This window comes from Fusarium redolens, assembly GCF_020744475.1.
Source record: "Fusarium redolens strain MPI-CAGE-AT-0023 chromosome Unknown BKA55scaffold_1, whole genome shotgun sequence".
Classification (NCBI taxonomy): Eukaryota; Fungi; Ascomycota; class Sordariomycetes; order Hypocreales; family Nectriaceae; genus Fusarium; species Fusarium redolens.
The window spans coordinates 1,123,640-1,140,692 of record NW_025763664.1 but is presented as its reverse complement, the minus strand read 5'-3'; the positions used below and the strand labels follow the sequence as shown (position 1 = coordinate 1,140,692).

Here is a 17,053-nt window from a genome sequence, read left to right as displayed (position 1 = left end):
CTCACCTTATGTTTCACAACAACAGCCTTCTCAGCCTCTTCTTGGCTTTCTGAGGGCTTCACGACAGGTTCTCTGTCTATTGCTGCATGATTTGACGTTACGCCTTTCCTTGCATTGCAGTCGAGGTTTGGTTAGCCTGCGTTACCGCACCCGCATCCATTTCGCATCCATTTCGCATCCAACGTTGATGGCCTCGTCCGCATTCCGTTCATCCCTTGTCCGAGCCCGAGCCCGCGGATTCTCCGTCTATCCTTTGCCTGATCGACTCCACGTTTCTCGAATATCGTAAACAATTTATTGTTATCGCCATCTTTGACTTTGTCTTCCATTGACGACGATACAACAATGTCGAGCTACCTCGAGGGCATGGCCCTCGGATACAGCTTCAATGTACCCGAGGGGCTTGATTCTGCGCAACAGTCCACAGCATCGCCTTCATCCAATACCCAGCAAGATGCTTCGTCCCACACCCAACCGAATTCTTTCCAAGGCAACGTTACTGTCTATCAGACGACAGGCCCTGACGCCCATACAAGCCCGATCCACCTACCCGGAAGCAACACGCCCGCCCTGAATCCGCGATCATGCGTAACCTGTCGCCGTCGGAAAGTTCGATGCGACAAGCAGATGCCGTGTTCCAACTGTCGTCGAGCACAGATTCCCTGTGTCTTCCCCGCCCCAGGAAGAGCGCCGCGACAGCCGCGCCGAAAAGATCCAAATGCGTCCACCAAGAACTCAAGTCAGCGCGAGATAGAATTGATGAAGAGGCTTAGGAAGTTGGAGGGCATTGTGGAAGAGCTAAGCGGCCAGATTGAGGTTGAGTCTGGCGGTAAAGGCCCCTCATCAACCAATTCACCCGAAGCGCATGCAGGTCAAAACACATCGTTTGACGCCTCGGCGCATAATGCTCCAAGGCAATCATCAAATGCAGGTTCTCACGCAGGCAACATTGGGAGGATTGATGACAGCCCAAGAGGTAGCGATGCTACAAGCGAACAGAGCGAGACTGCTCGCAAGAATATGCATAAAAAGTTTGGACGACTAGTTTTGAGCGACACTGGGGGAAGTCAAAGATACGTTAGTCACGGTTTTTGGTCGAAGCTCAATGACGAGGTTGGTCGATCCCTGCTATTGTTGCGAATGTGTGTGACTGACTATCTACCAGCTCGATTCAATACGAGAAGAGACTCAGAAGCTTACTGATGAAGACTTTGATGAGTCAGAGGAGGACGAAACTCCAGACACCTCGCCCGCATCGGCACTCTCGGGAAACCACAACGCCTGGATATTTGGTTACCGCTCTGCAGACGTGGATCTTGATAAATACTGGCCTCTGCCTTCCCATATACCGTTCTTGTGGTCCGTTTACCAGGAGAATGTGGAACCATTGCTCAAAGTGCTGCACATTCCAACTATGGAGCCCATCTTTCGGGATGCGCGAAAAGATCACAAACAACTGTCTCCTGCAAATGAGGCGCTTGTCTGGTCAATATACTACGCTGCACTTACGTCCCTGGAACCTGACGAGGTAAGAAGACACCCATAGCTATAAGCACGGAAAATACTAACTCACAAACTTAGGTGCGAGCTAATCTTGGTCTTAACAAACAGGATGTTGTTGTGCAGTACCGTTTCGCGGTCGAGCAAGCCCTTGCCAAAGCCAACTTCCTGAACTCATTAGAGACTCCGATCATGCAAGCGTTGATCATCTTTATTCTCGTAGTCAAGGGTCAAGATGGAAGTCGTTTCTGTTGGTCTTTAACCGGCTTGGTAGCTCACCTTGCTCAAGGCATGGGCCTCCATCGCGATGGGTCGCACTTTGACCTAAGTCCTTTTGAAACGGAGATGCGAAGGCGCCTCTGGTGGTCATTACTTTTATTGGATCTTCGATCAGCCGATGAGCTGGGTACTGATCTTATCATCCAAGACTTTAATTATGACACACAGATGCCGAGTAATATCAATGATACCGATATCAAGCCCGACTCAACGGAAGCCCCAGAGCCCAGAGAAGGTCATTCTGACTGTTCGCTGGCACTTGTTCGTTTTGAAATTGCTGGCTTCGGCAGGCGTCTTGTTCGACTATCATCCGCCTCGATGTCATTCTGTCCCCAAGGAATGCCTTACAAGGACACTAGCCTCGCGGAGCGAGAGCGCATGCTCATTGAGGTTTACAATAGAGTCGAGCAGAAGTTTTTGAAGCACCACACTGGCGATTCTGATCCGTTACATTGGATGGCAGCTTCGATTGCGCGCATCATCATGGCCAAGATGACATTGGTAATCTACCAGCCGGTCCTCTTCCCAGGCTCCGAAGGCGAAGGTACGCTCTCAGAAGAGGCAAAAGAACGTGCCTATGTTGCAGCGATTGAGATTGCCGAATACAATCACATCTTGAATAGCGACTCAAGGTCCAAGCAGTTTAGGTGGCTGTTCAAAACATATACCAACTGGTCAGCTATGGCCTACTTCCTTATCGCCAGTTGCCGTCGGCCGTGGACTCCTCTTGTGGAACGTGGATGGGAAGCCGTCAATGGATACGAGGGTGGACCAGGGCAACTGGTGCGATCTGCTGAATATGCAACTGTTGTGATGCCTATCAGGAAACTTTACATGAGAGCCCAGAGGCACCGCGCGGCAGAGATTGTTCGACTTCGCGGAAATCCTGAAGAAGCACGTCGGCTGGAATTTGAAGAGAGGACGAACCCCAGATACCAGGCTAGGTTTGGGCAAGATGCGGACGGTGCAGCCAACAAGATGGAAGAAATAAGGGAGAAATGGAAGATTCTGGTGCGATCTGATGGCAGTAACGTACCGATCTCGACGCCAGCTGAGCTGAGCCCTGTTATGCCACCGTCGATGCTTCAGCCAAACCAAGAACAAGGGCCATCCCGTCCTCGGACACCATCAGCCTACGACGTGCCGGGAACGCTCGATCTTTCCGATGCGACCATGGGCTACATGAATGACCTAATGGCAGACACCACACCCTTCCCCATGGCGAATTTCTGGCCACTGCAGGACGTCGGCTCTGTTCAAATCAAGGCCATGGGTACAGGAATAACGCCAATGTCAAACACGGCTCAGCTACCGCAAGATACGATACAACCAGGAGATACTGGCCAACAGTTCTCGCCACAGACCATGCAATTCCCCAAGGACGACAACCCACCCCCTTACCTCTGGGGTGGGCAGTTCCCGACGATAAACTCGAACTTTGATAATACGGGCTTGGACGATGTTGACATGATTGGAGATGATTTCAACTGGCATACTTGGAGCCAGAATGTTCGCGGTTTGTAGATAGGATCGTACTGAGATAGACGGTCACTGACAGACTGTGTTGCCAGATAGTCGATATTGATCACTGGGGTGTATTAGGGGTAACTACCTTGCCTATCTATGTCTGTATGATACCCGGCAGAATAAGCATGAGGCGGAATAATTTTAGACCATCTTCTATTTATTGAGGAAGCATCGCATTGTCCCGACCCGTCACTTGTAGAAATGGGCTCAGGTATGTGTTCAGGTCCTTTGTGCTCCACAGACCAGGTTGCACATGCGCGAGCACAAATGCTGCCAACTCGAGATGTGGCTCAGGGACAGCCTCTCCCTGGTTTTGCAAGTCATTCTGACTGCCATTGACTGCAATTCGTAGATAAACTTTTCGATCACGGTCGTGTACTCCGATAACCGCAGGGCATACGCCAACTCTGAGGAGGAGGGCATTCAGGAGCAAACGGCACATGCGCCCATTTCCGTCTGCAAAGGGGTGGATATTGACGAATCGGTGGCAATATTTGCTAGCAAAAGAGACCCTGGCCCAGACTTCCGGCTTGCTTAGCTGCCCTATGGCGATTCCATCGTATGGTGCGACTGCGAGGCTTATTTCTGCCATGAGGGCGTTGACCATGTTGTGAATTGCATTAGGTATTTGTGCCACATCCGTGAAAATGTGCGAGTTGGAACGCCCATCCCAGTTACGATAAGTTCCGCTGTAGGATGGCCAAGGCGTGTTCTGATCTATATCGATCTTGTTGGTCAGGATGCCGTGGGTTTCCTTGATGGTGTTCTCAGAGAAGTCTTTCTCGATACAGATTTTCTCGATCAGATACTTTGCAGCCTGTGCGTGCTGCAGGGTTTCCCGGTAACTTTGCTGGATTCTGTCATGCGCCCATGGAAGCTTCCTGTCAATCAAATGTTGTCGGATTTCTGTGTACTCGACATCGTTCATGGTTATGTCTTCTGGGAGCTGCGATCCTTCTTCGTCAAAGACTGCACAGCACAGTCTGTAGGTTGTTGCGAGACTGCCACCTGCGAACCCGATCATGTTTGATCCGTAGATCATGCAACTGAGATTCTTGACTATGACTGCCGGCTCTACCTGCGTGATGTCGCCGAGAGTCTTGATGAGCGAATAAGGCTCCATTATTGGGGTTTTAGAGGGGGCAGCGATATTTACAGCTGAGTTGGTCTTTTGGAAAGTTGTTGATGATGTCTGCCTAAGGTTGAGAGAAATGTTGAAGGAAGGAAAGAAAGAAAGAAGGGGATGTAAAGAGAAGAAAGAGAGGATATTTATAGTTCTGAGCGGGATTTAGGATAATTCTCTTGCTTATGGAAGGAGTTCTTCAATCTATAAGGTTATTGCACAAACTTTGAGCATCTTGAAGAGCTCATCGTCCTTTCCCTATGATATACTGACTTATGCAACTTTAATCATGTTATGTGGATCAATCGTAAATGCAAATCTCAACCTCGATATCATTCGACAGTCTCTATGTCTATGAAAACTCAGAGTTTCTCACCATCAGCTTTAACCTTTCTCTCCTCTTCTAAAGCATCTTCTCTTCGCCTCACTTCAACATTAGTTGGTCCTCCATTACCAAAGTTAACAAGGACCACGTGTTCCCAATCACCACCTCTCTCAGAGCCCCTGAGTTCCGGTCCCGGTTTGTCTAATCCAAGAACAATTCTCTTGTCTTGTTGTCTAATAAAAAGATTATGAGGACTCATGACCTTCTCGCTCCATGGAATCATTGCTGTCTTGTGTGCTTGTCCCTTTTCTGTCTCTGCTGTAGGCACTCGGTTTAGAAAAGAAAGCAAGTTTTCTCTCTGTGCTGTGATTTGTAGGGGGCCCTGTCCATCTGATGATGCTTTTGAGTTCTGGAAGACTCTGGCAACTAAACTTAGGAGGAAGTATTGCGGAGGGAACAGGATGATGCTGTTTGTGGCGGCACGGGCGAGGAATGATTGTGCAGGCGCAAAGAGGGCTGCTGTGTGTTCAATGCCATTGTCTGGTGTTGGGATTAGCATCTCCGAGGGCATGTCACTCTGCGACTGTGGTAGCATGTACAGATACATCTGTGTAGTGAAGCGTTTTGTGTTGGTGGCGGGTGTGATCCAGCGCGTAAAAGGGATGAGGCCATCTGTCATCGGTCAACAATCACTTGACCATATTCTATGTCGGCTCAATCTTACCCAAGTCTGGCTCGGCGCCTACTGACTTTAGCCACTCGAGAAACTTGACTTGGTTTCCGTGTATCATTTTCCTTGCAGTGTCTCTCTCTTCGACTGTCAAGTTTACCAGCCCGTTGTCTTTCTTGGCCAATAAGATACCAGTCTCTTCAAAAGTCTCTCTGATAGCACCAATCCTGTACGCTTGTCCATCATGATGTCTCTCTGGCGAGTCTTCAGCGGGTATGATGCCATCATGATAAGGATCTAGATTTCCACCAGGGAAAACATGCGCCGAGGCGAATGATGTAGAGGTGTGTACACGGTGAAGGAGTAAAACCTCATTGACAGGCGAGACTAAGAGAACTGATGAACTTGGCCGTGGCTCTGAAGGTTGAGGCTTGTTCGCTGAGGAAGATTGGCTTCGAGAAGTCATGATAGGTAGATATATCCGGGGTATGAAGTTGGAGTTGCGTCTATGAGCGGCCAAGTTTGTGTCACGGAAGAGTTGACGCGACAGAGACCGCCGAGAGACATAGAATAACAAAGACATGAGGAGTAACTAGGTATAGAGATCTCATATGACCAATGAATGTGCAGTATAACTATAAGTCAATACTTGTAGGGGGGCATGTGAGGTCTGAAGCGCGGTTCAAGTGACGTCGAGCCGAGGTCCCGCTTGGTGATGGCTTTGGATCGGCTCCGAATGACCGGCCGGCCATAGACCCCGCTTCGCCGTAGACATTTTGTACAATGACTTGAGCATAAGTATAGAACATTTAGTTGATTTATTACTGGAATCATGTTTAAGTCTTAAAAACGACATGTTATTGTCAAGGGGGAGGAGAGATGGTTGCGCTGCCAGTGTTCATGACATTGCTTTTTGAACCATTAACTAACAAAACAACAAAACCAAGCATGGACTGCAGGTTTTAACCACGAAGCAATTAAACATTGATTCAATGTCAGTCACTGTCAATCAATGTTGGTTAAAAGACGATATCATGTAAATTTTGAAACAGTGAAAAAAATCAGAGCTACGCCAGCCATGTTGAATTGCTCAATATAATAATAACTATTCCAGGGTAGACTCAAAGCAACAACAAAAATACCAGCCCTCCCACCTACAACGATTGCAATTACTATACATAAAGCACTACTGATATCAAGGACTACAACAAAAACAAAAAGCAATTTGCTAGAAGTTCAAGTCAAAAGACCCAGAGGACACTAAAGACTGCAAAAAAGAAAGCACATCTCAATCATGAATATGTAATTATAGGAACAGCCCGATGCGGGGGTCGAACCCGCAACCTTGAGATTGTGAACTCTTAAGAGTCTCACGCTCTACCGATTGAGCTAACCGGGCGTGCTTCGCCGGGGGATCAAGCCCGATTGTTGGAAGCAGCAGGAGAAAATTGGTACTATATCATCTAGGATATCAGAAATGTGTGTGATTCATGGGCCTTGGTGGTTGTGTGGTGATGGCCCCACTCGAAATAGTGCTAAGTGAGTGATGTGGTTTGATTGGTTGGCCCATTTTGCAGGTGCATGTCCAGTCACGTGAAATGATCCCGCCTTTCTCGTCTAGGGTTTGTCCCCCACGAAAAATCAATTTGCCCTGAAAACAGAAGCTACTGTCAGTTTGTTCATCTCGAGACCCGACCCGACCACGACCTCTTTCACGAAGTAACGCCACACTAACCCTTCAGACAAAATGGCCAAGATCTCGTAAGTAGCTCTCGAATATCCTCAGCAGCTTCACTCTAGGTCTCTTGTCTCGCTTCTCGCTATCTCGAATTTTGTCTGTCTCTGCCAAATTTACTCCGTCATGAGCTGCTCCGATGCGCAAAAGAGTTGGAAATTATTTTGAGTGCTGGTTTGGCGGGGAACATGGCCACCAATTTTGTGTCTGCGCACACAACGAAAAAAACGACAATATCATGAGAAATACGGCATCACTGGGTTGACTAGTGACGACGACATTCATTGCTTCTGCCTTGAATTTTTCAACTCGATTTCGACGACAGCGGCTTAACGTATAATCACTGCCGAAGCCTTGAACCCACCGACAGGCAGATTGTGGCAGAAAATTCGACATAGCGAGAACGAGAGAAAGAGACCAAAAGACGAAATGTTCAAGACAATAAAATACTGACTCACCCTCACAGCCGTGGTGCCCCTGGTGGCAAGCTCAAGATGACCCTGGGTCTCCCTGTGTACGAAACCTCCCACTACCGTAACCCCCGAACCACCAAACTGACTCCCTCTCCAGCGGTGCCGTCATGAACTGCGCCGACAACTCGGGTGCCCGAAACCTCTACATCATCGCCGTCAAGGGTATCGGTGCCCGCCTGAACCGATTGCCCGCCGGTGGTGTCGGTGACATGGTCATGGCCACTGTCAAGAAGGGAAAGCCTGAGCTCCGAAAGAAGGTCCACCCTGCCGTCATCGTCCGACAGTCCAAGCCCTGGAAGCGATTCGACGGTGTCTTCCTGTACTTTGAGGACAACGCTGGTGTTGTATGTACAACCTTTTCACGAGAAGAGACGAGTCAGTTGCTAACATGTGTAGATCGTCAACCCCAAGGGTGAGATGAAGGGCTCTGCCATCACTGGCCCCGTCGGTAAGGAGGCTGCTGAGCTGTGGCCCGTAAGTTGTCCCCCATTCTCGACTCTCGTTCCTATACTAACACCTCGCAGCGTATTGCCAGCAACTCTGGTGTCGTCATGTAAAGTGCTTGCTTGCGAAAGAGAATCAAGGAAAGACAAAAGGGCGTGCGGTGCGTGGTGGTTGGGTTTCTGTCCCGAATGCGATCAGATAGAGCGCGGTAAAGAAACATCTGTTCCCCCCCTCCCCCAAAGAACTTCTTTTATTTATTTCCCCTGTCCAACAAGAATTGGCAGGGGGGAAACGGGGTGAGGGTTTTTTTTATCAAAATCGGGGCAATGTTCTTTTTATCTACTACTTTTAAAGTCGCTGGATTTGGCACAAGGCTCTTGCATTTCGGTTTGCGGCGTGTAAGGATGATTCACATACCAGGCATTCACATCAAGGACAAAACAAAAGTCACTTCAAACGAGCTTCCCCTGGGCGTTGTGTTCTTTTTGGGTTAAATTATGTGCAATTCTTCTCGCCGTGAACCTGTGAAGTCATGATAAGTGATGTGCATGAACCTCTGTAAGCCTGCAGGCTGTAGTACTAGTCTTGAAGTATATGCCAGTGGATTGGTACTTATTTAATACGGCATGTGAAATCTGCCGCAAGTCTTGCGTGTAAGTCTCGATTGGTTCAGAAGAGCTGGATATGCGTGCGCTTACTACCAATGTCGCACAGCATCTACCCTATGGGAAGAACTTAGTTATTGCTCCTATCCTTTTCCTGCCATTGGGAGGTGTGTTGAGGTGAAAGACGGTCTGCCTACAGATAAAGTGGTCTATAATATTACATGAACTTATAACATGACTGTTGTCAAGTTCTCTGGGCTTACTATCGTTTAGAGAATGCTGATTTAACTTCTCCTCGGTTTATAGCGTAGTAATGACAGTCATCGACAAGGCAAGTTACACCCCCAATCACACGACTCAATCACAATTATAGGACAACAGACATATGATGTATATAACTTGACATTAAAATTCGTCTTTTAGGCGCTTGCTAATAAGCTCGCCACACCTTTTCTCATGCTATAAAACCTCCCAACTTGGGCGAGCTACCCATTTCATGCATGCCGAACGATTATGCAAAGCCCCCCCAGTCGCATGCATATATGTATGAATGAACATGAACAAAGAACAAAACAAAACTAAGACTGAAAACAAAACAAGAAACGAACGATGGTTCTTCGCATCTAGTGTACAAGAGAAAAAACGTGCATCGGAAACTGCATCCAAAAAAAAACCTCTCTTGTTTGTTCCGTAGTATACAGAGTGGTTGTATGTATATACCAGATGAGACTGCGTGTCTCGTGGTAGGTCGTGAGTGCTACATTGAGCTACTGGGCTGAATACCGGAAGCTCGAGACGTTATTGCTTTTTTTGATTGATAGTTTTGGTTTTGTGTATATGGCGAGGCCATCATCAGATGATCAGTCCGGAGACCGGTTGCGTGCTCTCGTATCCTCTAGTAGGGGTATCCCATACCAGGCATTCCGTGGCTATGGCCATGGCTGCGGTGCTGAGGGTGGCCATGCATGAAAGGAGGAGGAGGATTTCCAGCTTGATGAGGTGGAGGTGGAGGTGGAGGAGGAAGATGTTGGGGGTGGGCTGGATGCATCGGAGGTTGTTGCTGAAGATGCAGCGGGTGAGGCGGGTGCTGATGTTGATGCTGGTGAGGGTGATACTGGTGAGGAGGAAGCTCATGCTGATGGGGATGCATAGGCGGCGGTTGGTGAAGCATGGGGGGTTGCTGTGGTGGCATCTGTGGTTGATCAGGCTGCATCTGCATCTTGAGAGAAGAAGAGTCTCTCTTGACAGTGGCTTTGCCTTTAGGCTTGTTGGGAGCAGCGACACCTGTTCTTTGCTCGGCTGCCGCTTGAGCAGCCTTTTTAGCCGCCAGGGTCGCCTTGCGTTTCTCAACGGCTCCAGCCATATTTCCATTGGCCCAACGATCTGTATTTGTGTTAGCTTGTGAATAGCAAGGAATAACATGTTAGGAAACTTACTCTTCATAGATGCAGACATCTTCTCTGACTTGGTCATGGACTTGTAATCCTTGGGGGTATCATCTCCATCCTCCCCTGCAACAGATGGGGGAGCGGAGGGAGGTCCTGTAGTAGGAATAGCAGCAGCAGGAGGAGGCGCTTGAGGTGCAGGTGTCCCTCCGTTCTTAGCATCCTGGCCAGACCTGACAACTTTGATCTTTTGAATCTTACGGTTGTTTGGGGCCTGTGCCGGTTCGACAGAGGGAGCTGGTGTAGAAGCATTAGACGGAACCTCAGTGGTGGTAGTGCCTCCACTGGTTCGCTTACCCTTCTTCTTGGGCGGTGCCTGAGCCAACTCTTCAGCATCGTTGGGATCGTCGCGGAAGCGCTTCTGTCGCTTGGGCCGGAAGGAATAAGATGACTCAACAGTGTGGCCAGATGCTTCAGAGGAGGCGGTGGTAGGGCGAGATTCGCCGTTATCGGTGATCTCGTTTTCAGGTGTGACATCGTTATAGTAGGCCCTGGGAAGCTTGAGAGTAACAAGAGCACGGCGGACAGGCGGCTTCTCTTCCTTCTCCTGCACTTCTTCTTCCTCTTCTTGGGGTTCGTCATCGACAAACTCATTAGGATCAGCCTCTTCGTACTTGACGGCAGGTCTGGCACGGCCACGACGAGTAGACTTTGCAGGCGATTCTTGAACTGGTTCCTCGGCGTCTGGTGTAGGGGCAGGTTCTTCGGTTGTAGCAGCATTCTTGCCGCGAGTGCCACGCTTGCGTCGGGTCTTAGGACCTGAAGCCTCATTTTCCGAGGCTGCCTCAGTGTTGAAGCTGACTGACAGGCTGGTTTGAGGCTCATCCTCAGCGTTGGCGTTCTTGCGTCGACGACCACCACGAGTGGGTGGTACAGGTGTTGAGCTTCGACTGACATCCTGTGTGGCGGGATCGAAGAGCTGGACAGGCTTGCGCTGACGTTTACCAACGACCTCATCCGTCTCAGTGGCCTTCGCGGTCTGTCGGGGTTGGTTCCGTAGAGATCGTCCACGCGTCATGATTCCGACCTGTTGGGTTTCGGGGTTTTGCTTGCCAATCTTGGAAGGATGGGGATCGTACTCAAAGCCGTATGCAGCAGCCATGATACGATCTTGTCCTTGAAGATAACGGGTTTCGTTGAGACCTTCCTTGTCGCGAGACTTGTAGCCCTTGACAGCGAACTCAGGTTCTTCGTAGTTAAGACCATGTTGATTGAGGTTGCGAGTACGGGCTTCGTACTTGGCATCGGCAGCTCGTCGACGAAGAGAGTTCTCGTAATCGTCAACAACAGCGCCCAGTTCAGTCCACTCGTCCTGCCACTGAACCATGGAGACATTGACGGCCTCGAGGAGTTCGTATAGGTCTTCAGTTGACATGTCCTCGTAGTTCTCGAGGATGGAGATGTACTCCTCAGGGTCTCTGAGCTTTCTATATTTGTAATAACGCGTACGTCCTGGAACTTCTTGAGATTCGGAGACGTCAGGGTCATCACCATCATCTCCACCTGGAGCGGGTGAGTTGAAAGCTGTAGGATCTGTGGAGTCGGCCACTGGAGAGCCGCGCGTAGGAGTATTCAGCGCTGGTGTAGGTGCTTCAAGGCCCCCACCATCCACGATATCATCCTGATCATCTACCATGGGCTCCATATCGGTATCCTTTCCTTCAGGTGTTGTGTCATCGTTGGTGCCGTCTTCATCAGAGCGACGCTTCTTTTCTGGGTATAGCGTAAACTCGCCATCGACGTAAGGCTTGAGATGTGACCAGCGCCCGACGGGGGTAGGCTGTGGCATTGACTCCATAGCAATTCGAGGAGCAACAGGCTTCTGGGGACTTGCTTTTGTGTCTGAGGGAGCAGAAGAAGCTGGAGTTTCGATGGTCTCAGTAGGAGGTGGAGTGGGAGCTTTCAATTCGGTAGGACTCGAAATGGTGGCAGGTTCCTCTTGAGTGAGAGGAATCGCAGGTGAGTCTGGAATTGGAAGTTCGTCGGCAGTGGCCGGCACTTGTGCGGACTCTTTGTCTTTATTGTTTTCAACAGTCTCATTGTCCACCTTCTCATCCTTTGTCGAGTCGCCGTTCACCTCCACGGGTGTGGGAACATCGTTGGAGGTGACATTTTGAGGAGATGCGACGTTCTCGACAGACTGTCGAGGTTCTTCAATCTCTCGAGCAGGCGATGGTGATAGTGGTTTTGAGGGTGACTTTGGCGGTGATGCAGAGCGAGCTCTTAATGCAGAAGGCGACGATGCAGCTGGGGGTAGATGTGCTGTCGTAGGCTCTTCTGCAGGTTCTTGTTCGGGCATTTGTGAAAGTTGTTCGGGTTCTTGTGTGAGCTCCATTGGCTCTTGTGCAGGCTTTCGTGCAGGCTCTTGCACAGACTCTTGAACAGGTTCTTGTACAAGCTCTTGTGAATCAAGAGGCGCGGCATCAGTCATTTCGACATCTTGAGTGGGATGCTCGTCTTGAACAGGGTCGATCTCCATTTTGTCCATTGCGTTCATCTTGTCGTCTTGATGTAGCTGGTCCGTTGATTTAGGAAATTGATAGATGTTTGTGATGAGATGAGATGTTTCTTCCTTGATGTTGGTATCGGTATCGGTGTTGGTGTTGGTGTTGGTGTTGGTGAGAGAGAGACCAGGCTCAGAAGGATCTTGAGGAAGAGGTTCGGTAGTGGGGACTTCAGCAACTCCATTGACAGGCACAGACTCAGGCTCAGATGCAGGAACAATAGGTGAGTGAACAGATTCACTCTTATTGTTCTCGTCAGCTGTAATTGGCAGAGGTTCTATTGACGGTGCAGGCACTGGCTCTGACACTGGCGCTGCCACTGCCTCTGCTTCTACCTCTGGTTCCACTTCAACGGGATTAGAATCTGGCACTGCTGTGGCGGCTGGTTCAGATTGTGCATCTGCCACTGCCACTGCCGGCGGCTTTACTTCATTAACATCTTCTGCAGCTGGAGACTTCTGCGTTGTACTCAGCGATTCCGGCTCGGGTTCCACTTTGGGAAGTTTTTCGGTCTGCGGCTCTGTAGCTTGAGATACAGGTTCCTCGATAGAGGTTCGTGTAGGTTCCACAACAGAAGAAACTTTGTCTGAGGAGATTTGCTCAGCCTGGGGAGCAGATAAAGTTTCTTTTGTTTCAAGTTGCTGTTGATTCTCACCAACTTGAGGAGCGGCAAATGCATCCTTGGTCGACTCATTTTGGGGTGATTTTTTAGGTGAGTCCTTTGATGGCATCTTATTCTGAGGGGATGAGTTATTTGAAGCAGCGTCTCTAAGCTCAGAGTCATCGACATCTGAGTAATAGGCACCGACTTCAATTGTGTCTTGGACGTCGTTATCATCTTCTTGCAAGGCAGCTTGATGATATACCTTCAGGTCACTGGATTTGCGTGACGGATTCCTCCGGCGATTGGACGGGGTGTCAGCACCCATGGAGGCGCCTCGCCTCTTCGAGTCATTGCTGTAAAAGTCATCTGTGTCAAAATTGACCTCTGACCTTCGCTTCTTGCCGCGTGCAGAAGAGGTCGAATTGGGAACGACAACATCGTCGTCGATGTGCTCAAACGTGTAATCCACGCGAGCACGCTTACGAAGGCTGTGGCCGCCCTTTTTGGGCCCATGCTCACCCTCATCTGGAATTGGATAGTTATCCATAGTAGTAGAACGCTTCTTCGCATTCGAATTGCGACTACTACTTGGAGAAGAGAAAGTGAAGGCGTGTTGGAGAGGTTTGGCTGAGCGGCGGCCACCAACACCTTGAGGCGTTGTGGTATTAGTGTGAGAAACAACAGGACTTGTGAGTGGATTCAAGTCAAAGGAAGCCTCTGAAGTAGAAGTAGGAGAAGCAGAAGCTCCTAACGGACGGCGACGTTGCGGCATCCGGCGCGAGCGATCCATTGTACAGCCAGAACAGGCAGGCTTAAAGAGATTTGGACGGTGGATGGGATGAGGCTGGGATCCAAGTTTACAGCAAGGACGTGTAGTGGCCAGCCGGGCCCGCGAGAGGCGTCATGCGAGTGAATCCACGGACGGGTAACTTAGTAAGTGCGCAATGCCAAATAACAGGAACACAATACGTGCGAGCCTGAAAAGTTATAGTCAGACAGGCGCAGGCTTTAAGGAGGATGAGGCTCAAAGTGCGTGGATATGAATGAATGAGATGAGCGTGTCGGATGGAGTAAGAGAAACAAGCCAGGGCAGAGAAAGAATTTTGAAGTACAGGGAATTGGCGGCAACTTGCAAAAAAAGACACAAGACAGACACCCAAAGTAAAAGTAAAACGCAAGACAAAGGCTAAAAGATGCCTTTAACAATACCGCAGCGAGAAAGAAGTATCCTGGTACGCCTTTGAACCGGAGGCGACGGTTTAACCAAGAGTGCAATATATGACAAGAGGCGTGTGTGATGAAGACGAGACAGTCTCCTTTTGGCTCTGATGTTGGTCTCCCATCGATTTTCTCAAGGTGTCGTGGTCCGAATAAGCCAGCCAAGGCTAGACCCGCCTGGGGCATCTTCTGTTAGTGGTATCCCGGCCACTGAAGGACCAATCTCTCACAAGGCTCAGGGACCTGGGAAACCCGTCAGTACGTACCCGCCCCAGCGACCCCTTCTCCGGGGTTCCTCCAGGCCAATCAGGTAATTCTATTTCCACGGAACTACACGGCGCTAGTACAAGTCTGGTATGAGCATGACCGTGTCGTCTGCTGCAAATCACTGGGTGTTAGTGGTTGCTTTGCTGTTGTAAGTCCCAGGTGAGCCAATTAGAATACCTGATGAGTACTCCGGCTGAGCTGTTGGTGAGGCTTGATGCCCACACAATTAGGTGTCATTGGAGAGTAGCCGACAAGTAGATGATGCTTCAGTAACATCAGCAATTACATCTGACAATCTGAAAGAAAAGTATCTCAGGAACGCAATGATATCATTAACTATTGCATGGGTTTTCACTTACACGAAACATTTGTCTATATTTGTGTATGCTGTTGTCCTAACTCCTCACTATAGTGATGTAACCGCGATCATCCATTCAGAAACAGCACGTGTTAGACGTTCATGCCTTCCCGGTGCTCCTGGACCCTTGCAGCTGTCGGTGTCGTACCTACCTCTCCAGAGCTCCAACCATCTCCCGTAGTAGAGTCCTCTCTCTTTTGCGCCAAACAACCTTCTTTCGACCCCCCGCCTTTACCAAGTCATCAACACGATAATTTTCGACAAGTCACAAGGACCCGTATCTTCATTTCTACACTCTTTTCTGGTCACAGCTGTAGCAGATCCCTGTAATCATGGCGTCGAAAAAGACAAAGCCCACCGCTGGTGACGACGTCGACGTTGACGAGCTCTTCTCTGGTCTTGACCGCGATAAGAAGCCTAAGAAGACAACAAAGTCTAAGCCCACCTCTGCCGCATCCAAGGCAATTGCCGATCAGGATATTCTCGCCGACCTTGAATCGGAACTGGCTGAGCAGCCTTCGCGACCTCATACCCCCCGCCTCAAAGATGCCACCCGCCGTTCCACAGCAACACCCCCCGCTGGCGACCCTCGCAAATCTACCGATAGTGCACGCAGCCTGAAAGCAACATTCACACCAAGCGCCACGAGCTCAGAACTTCACGAGAACGAGAAGAAGCCAACATCTGAGCCTGTTCAGCAAGAACCTGCCCCTCAAGCCTCTGGTGGAGGATGGTGGGGTGGCATCTTGTCTACGGCCAGTGCCGCTATGAAGCAGGCTGAAGCCGCTGTCTCACAGATCCAACAGAACGAAGAGGCCAAGAAGTGGGCAGATCAGGTCAAGGGAATTAGAGGACTTGATGTCAACACTCTCCGAACCTACGGTATGTTTGAAATCAGACAGTGAATCTTGGATCTAGCTAATTGAGTCTAGGTGACGAACTCCGACATCGTGCTCTTCCTACCTTCACCAACATCCTCCACACCCTTGCGCCACCTATCAGCTCCCATGAGCGCCTTCTCATTCATATTACCCACGACCTTGTCGGCTATCCGTCACTCGACCCTCTGATTCATAATGTCTTTGGCCATGTGATGGCACAGGTTGAGGGCGGCGACCTTCTTGTCATCCAGCGTGGCCAGGAGAGCCACTCTCGACGTAGTACCGATAGTGTTGCTGGATGGCACGACGGACCTTGGTGGAGACAAACTGATACGCCCCGTGAGCTCGGATTGATCAAGGGTTTGCCTGAAGGAACCAAACTTTGCCGCGCCAACGCCGAATCGCACGCGAACGAATACTTCTCTGCCAACGGTGGTGTTGAAGCAGCCAAGCACAAAGCCACCGAAGATGTGAGCGAGACCAATCCTGTTAGAACCTCGGACCTGTTCCTGGCTGTTCAGGCAATTTCCGTGGATGAGGACAAGAACCTGTTCGCTCGCACTGCTTCTGCGGAGAAGGAGAAGGACTCTTCTGGTGTCGAGGATCAAGATGAGAACGAGGAGCTCATTTGTTTCGCGGTTTTCATTCTGGATCCTGTCCACGACATTGAGTTTTATACCGTCAGCCAGGCTGTCCCTGCTCGATGGGTTCAGTGGCTCGATACCCCCGCCCCTCTCACACCTCGATCTGGTGAGGATGGCGATGTGTCCGATGTCAACATTCCCGAAGAAATCAGGGATATCATTGAGAGCGGTGGCGTTGACCCCCGAGAATGGGTTGCTGAGTGGCTTGAAGAGCTTCTCAACCTTTCTATCGGTACTGTTGCTCAGCGATATGTTGCTCGCCGCATGGGTGTTGGTGAGGGTGGCCTTGGCAGGGGCAAGAGGAGGATGGAAGATCTCGTGCAGGACAATGCTGGTGAGGCTGCCCGCGCTGGCGTCATCTAAAAGACGTGCAGGGAAAACGTTTAAAGTATGTTGTATGACAAGGTAGGTTGGGCGTTGGAGTTTGCGACCGGTAAATGTAACCTTCGGA

General features: G+C 49.9%; 6 protein-coding genes and 1 non-coding gene across 7 annotated transcripts; 3 read left to right on the top strand and 4 right to left on the bottom strand.

The window, feature by feature from the left end:
- Nucleotides 1-345: 345 nt before the first annotated feature.
- Nucleotides 346-3,303, top strand: BKA55DRAFT_497207 (fungal-specific transcription factor domain-containing protein; the record flags this gene model as incomplete). Its single annotated transcript, XM_046186445.1, has 3 exons — nucleotides 346-1,113; nucleotides 1,166-1,528; nucleotides 1,582-3,303. 3 exons carry the CDS (start codon nucleotides 346-348, stop codon nucleotides 3,301-3,303), a joined length of 2,853 nt encoding a protein of 950 aa, XP_046056111.1.
- Nucleotides 3,304-3,383: 80 nt separating this feature from the next.
- On the bottom strand, nucleotides 3,384-4,623 carry BKA55DRAFT_6156 (fido domain-containing protein). Its single transcript, XM_046196707.1, has one exon. The coding sequence runs from the start codon at nucleotides 4,427-4,429 to the stop codon at nucleotides 3,464-3,466; it is 966 nt and encodes a 321-aa protein (XP_046056110.1). The 5' UTR covers nucleotides 4,430-4,623; the 3' UTR covers nucleotides 3,384-3,463.
- Nucleotides 4,624-4,672: 49 nt separating this feature from the next.
- BKA55DRAFT_548323 (uncharacterized protein) lies at nucleotides 4,673-6,101 on the bottom strand. The gene is made up of 2 exons (XM_046191113.1): nucleotides 5,479-6,101; nucleotides 4,673-5,426 (listed from the first exon to the last, which is right to left on the bottom strand). Exons 1-2 carry the CDS (start codon nucleotides 6,005-6,007, stop codon nucleotides 4,792-4,794), a joined length of 1,164 nt encoding a protein of 387 aa, XP_046056109.1. The 5' UTR covers nucleotides 6,008-6,101; the 3' UTR covers nucleotides 4,673-4,791.
- A 639-nt stretch (nucleotides 6,102-6,740) lies between these two features.
- BKA55DRAFT_t4 lies at nucleotides 6,741-6,823 on the bottom strand. Its single transcript has one exon. It is a non-coding gene; the product is annotated as a tRNA-Lys (tRNA).
- Nucleotides 6,824-7,171: 348 nt separating this feature from the next.
- On the top strand, nucleotides 7,172-8,189 carry BKA55DRAFT_531993 (ribosomal protein L14 domain-containing protein; the record flags this gene model as incomplete). The annotated part of the gene is made up of 5 exons (XM_046189279.1): nucleotides 7,172-7,185; nucleotides 7,626-7,673; nucleotides 7,730-7,976; nucleotides 8,029-8,106; nucleotides 8,157-8,189. The coding sequence occupies 5 exons, from the start codon at nucleotides 7,172-7,174 to the stop codon at nucleotides 8,187-8,189; spliced, it is 420 nt and encodes a 139-aa protein (XP_046056108.1).
- A 1,387-nt stretch (nucleotides 8,190-9,576) lies between these two features.
- On the bottom strand, nucleotides 9,577-14,024 carry BKA55DRAFT_682428 (uncharacterized protein; the record flags this gene model as incomplete). The annotated part of the gene is made up of 2 exons (XM_046198341.1): nucleotides 9,577-10,064; nucleotides 10,118-14,024. 2 exons carry the CDS (start codon nucleotides 14,022-14,024, stop codon nucleotides 9,577-9,579), a joined length of 4,395 nt encoding a protein of 1,464 aa, XP_046056107.1.
- A 1,385-nt stretch (nucleotides 14,025-15,409) lies between these two features.
- On the top strand, nucleotides 15,410-16,965 carry BKA55DRAFT_531991 (maintenance of telomere capping protein 1; the record flags this gene model as incomplete). The annotated part of the gene is made up of 2 exons (XM_046189278.1): nucleotides 15,410-15,959; nucleotides 16,010-16,965. 2 exons carry the CDS (start codon nucleotides 15,410-15,412, stop codon nucleotides 16,963-16,965), a joined length of 1,506 nt encoding a protein of 501 aa, XP_046056106.1.
- Nucleotides 16,966-17,053: the final 88 nt, after the last annotated feature.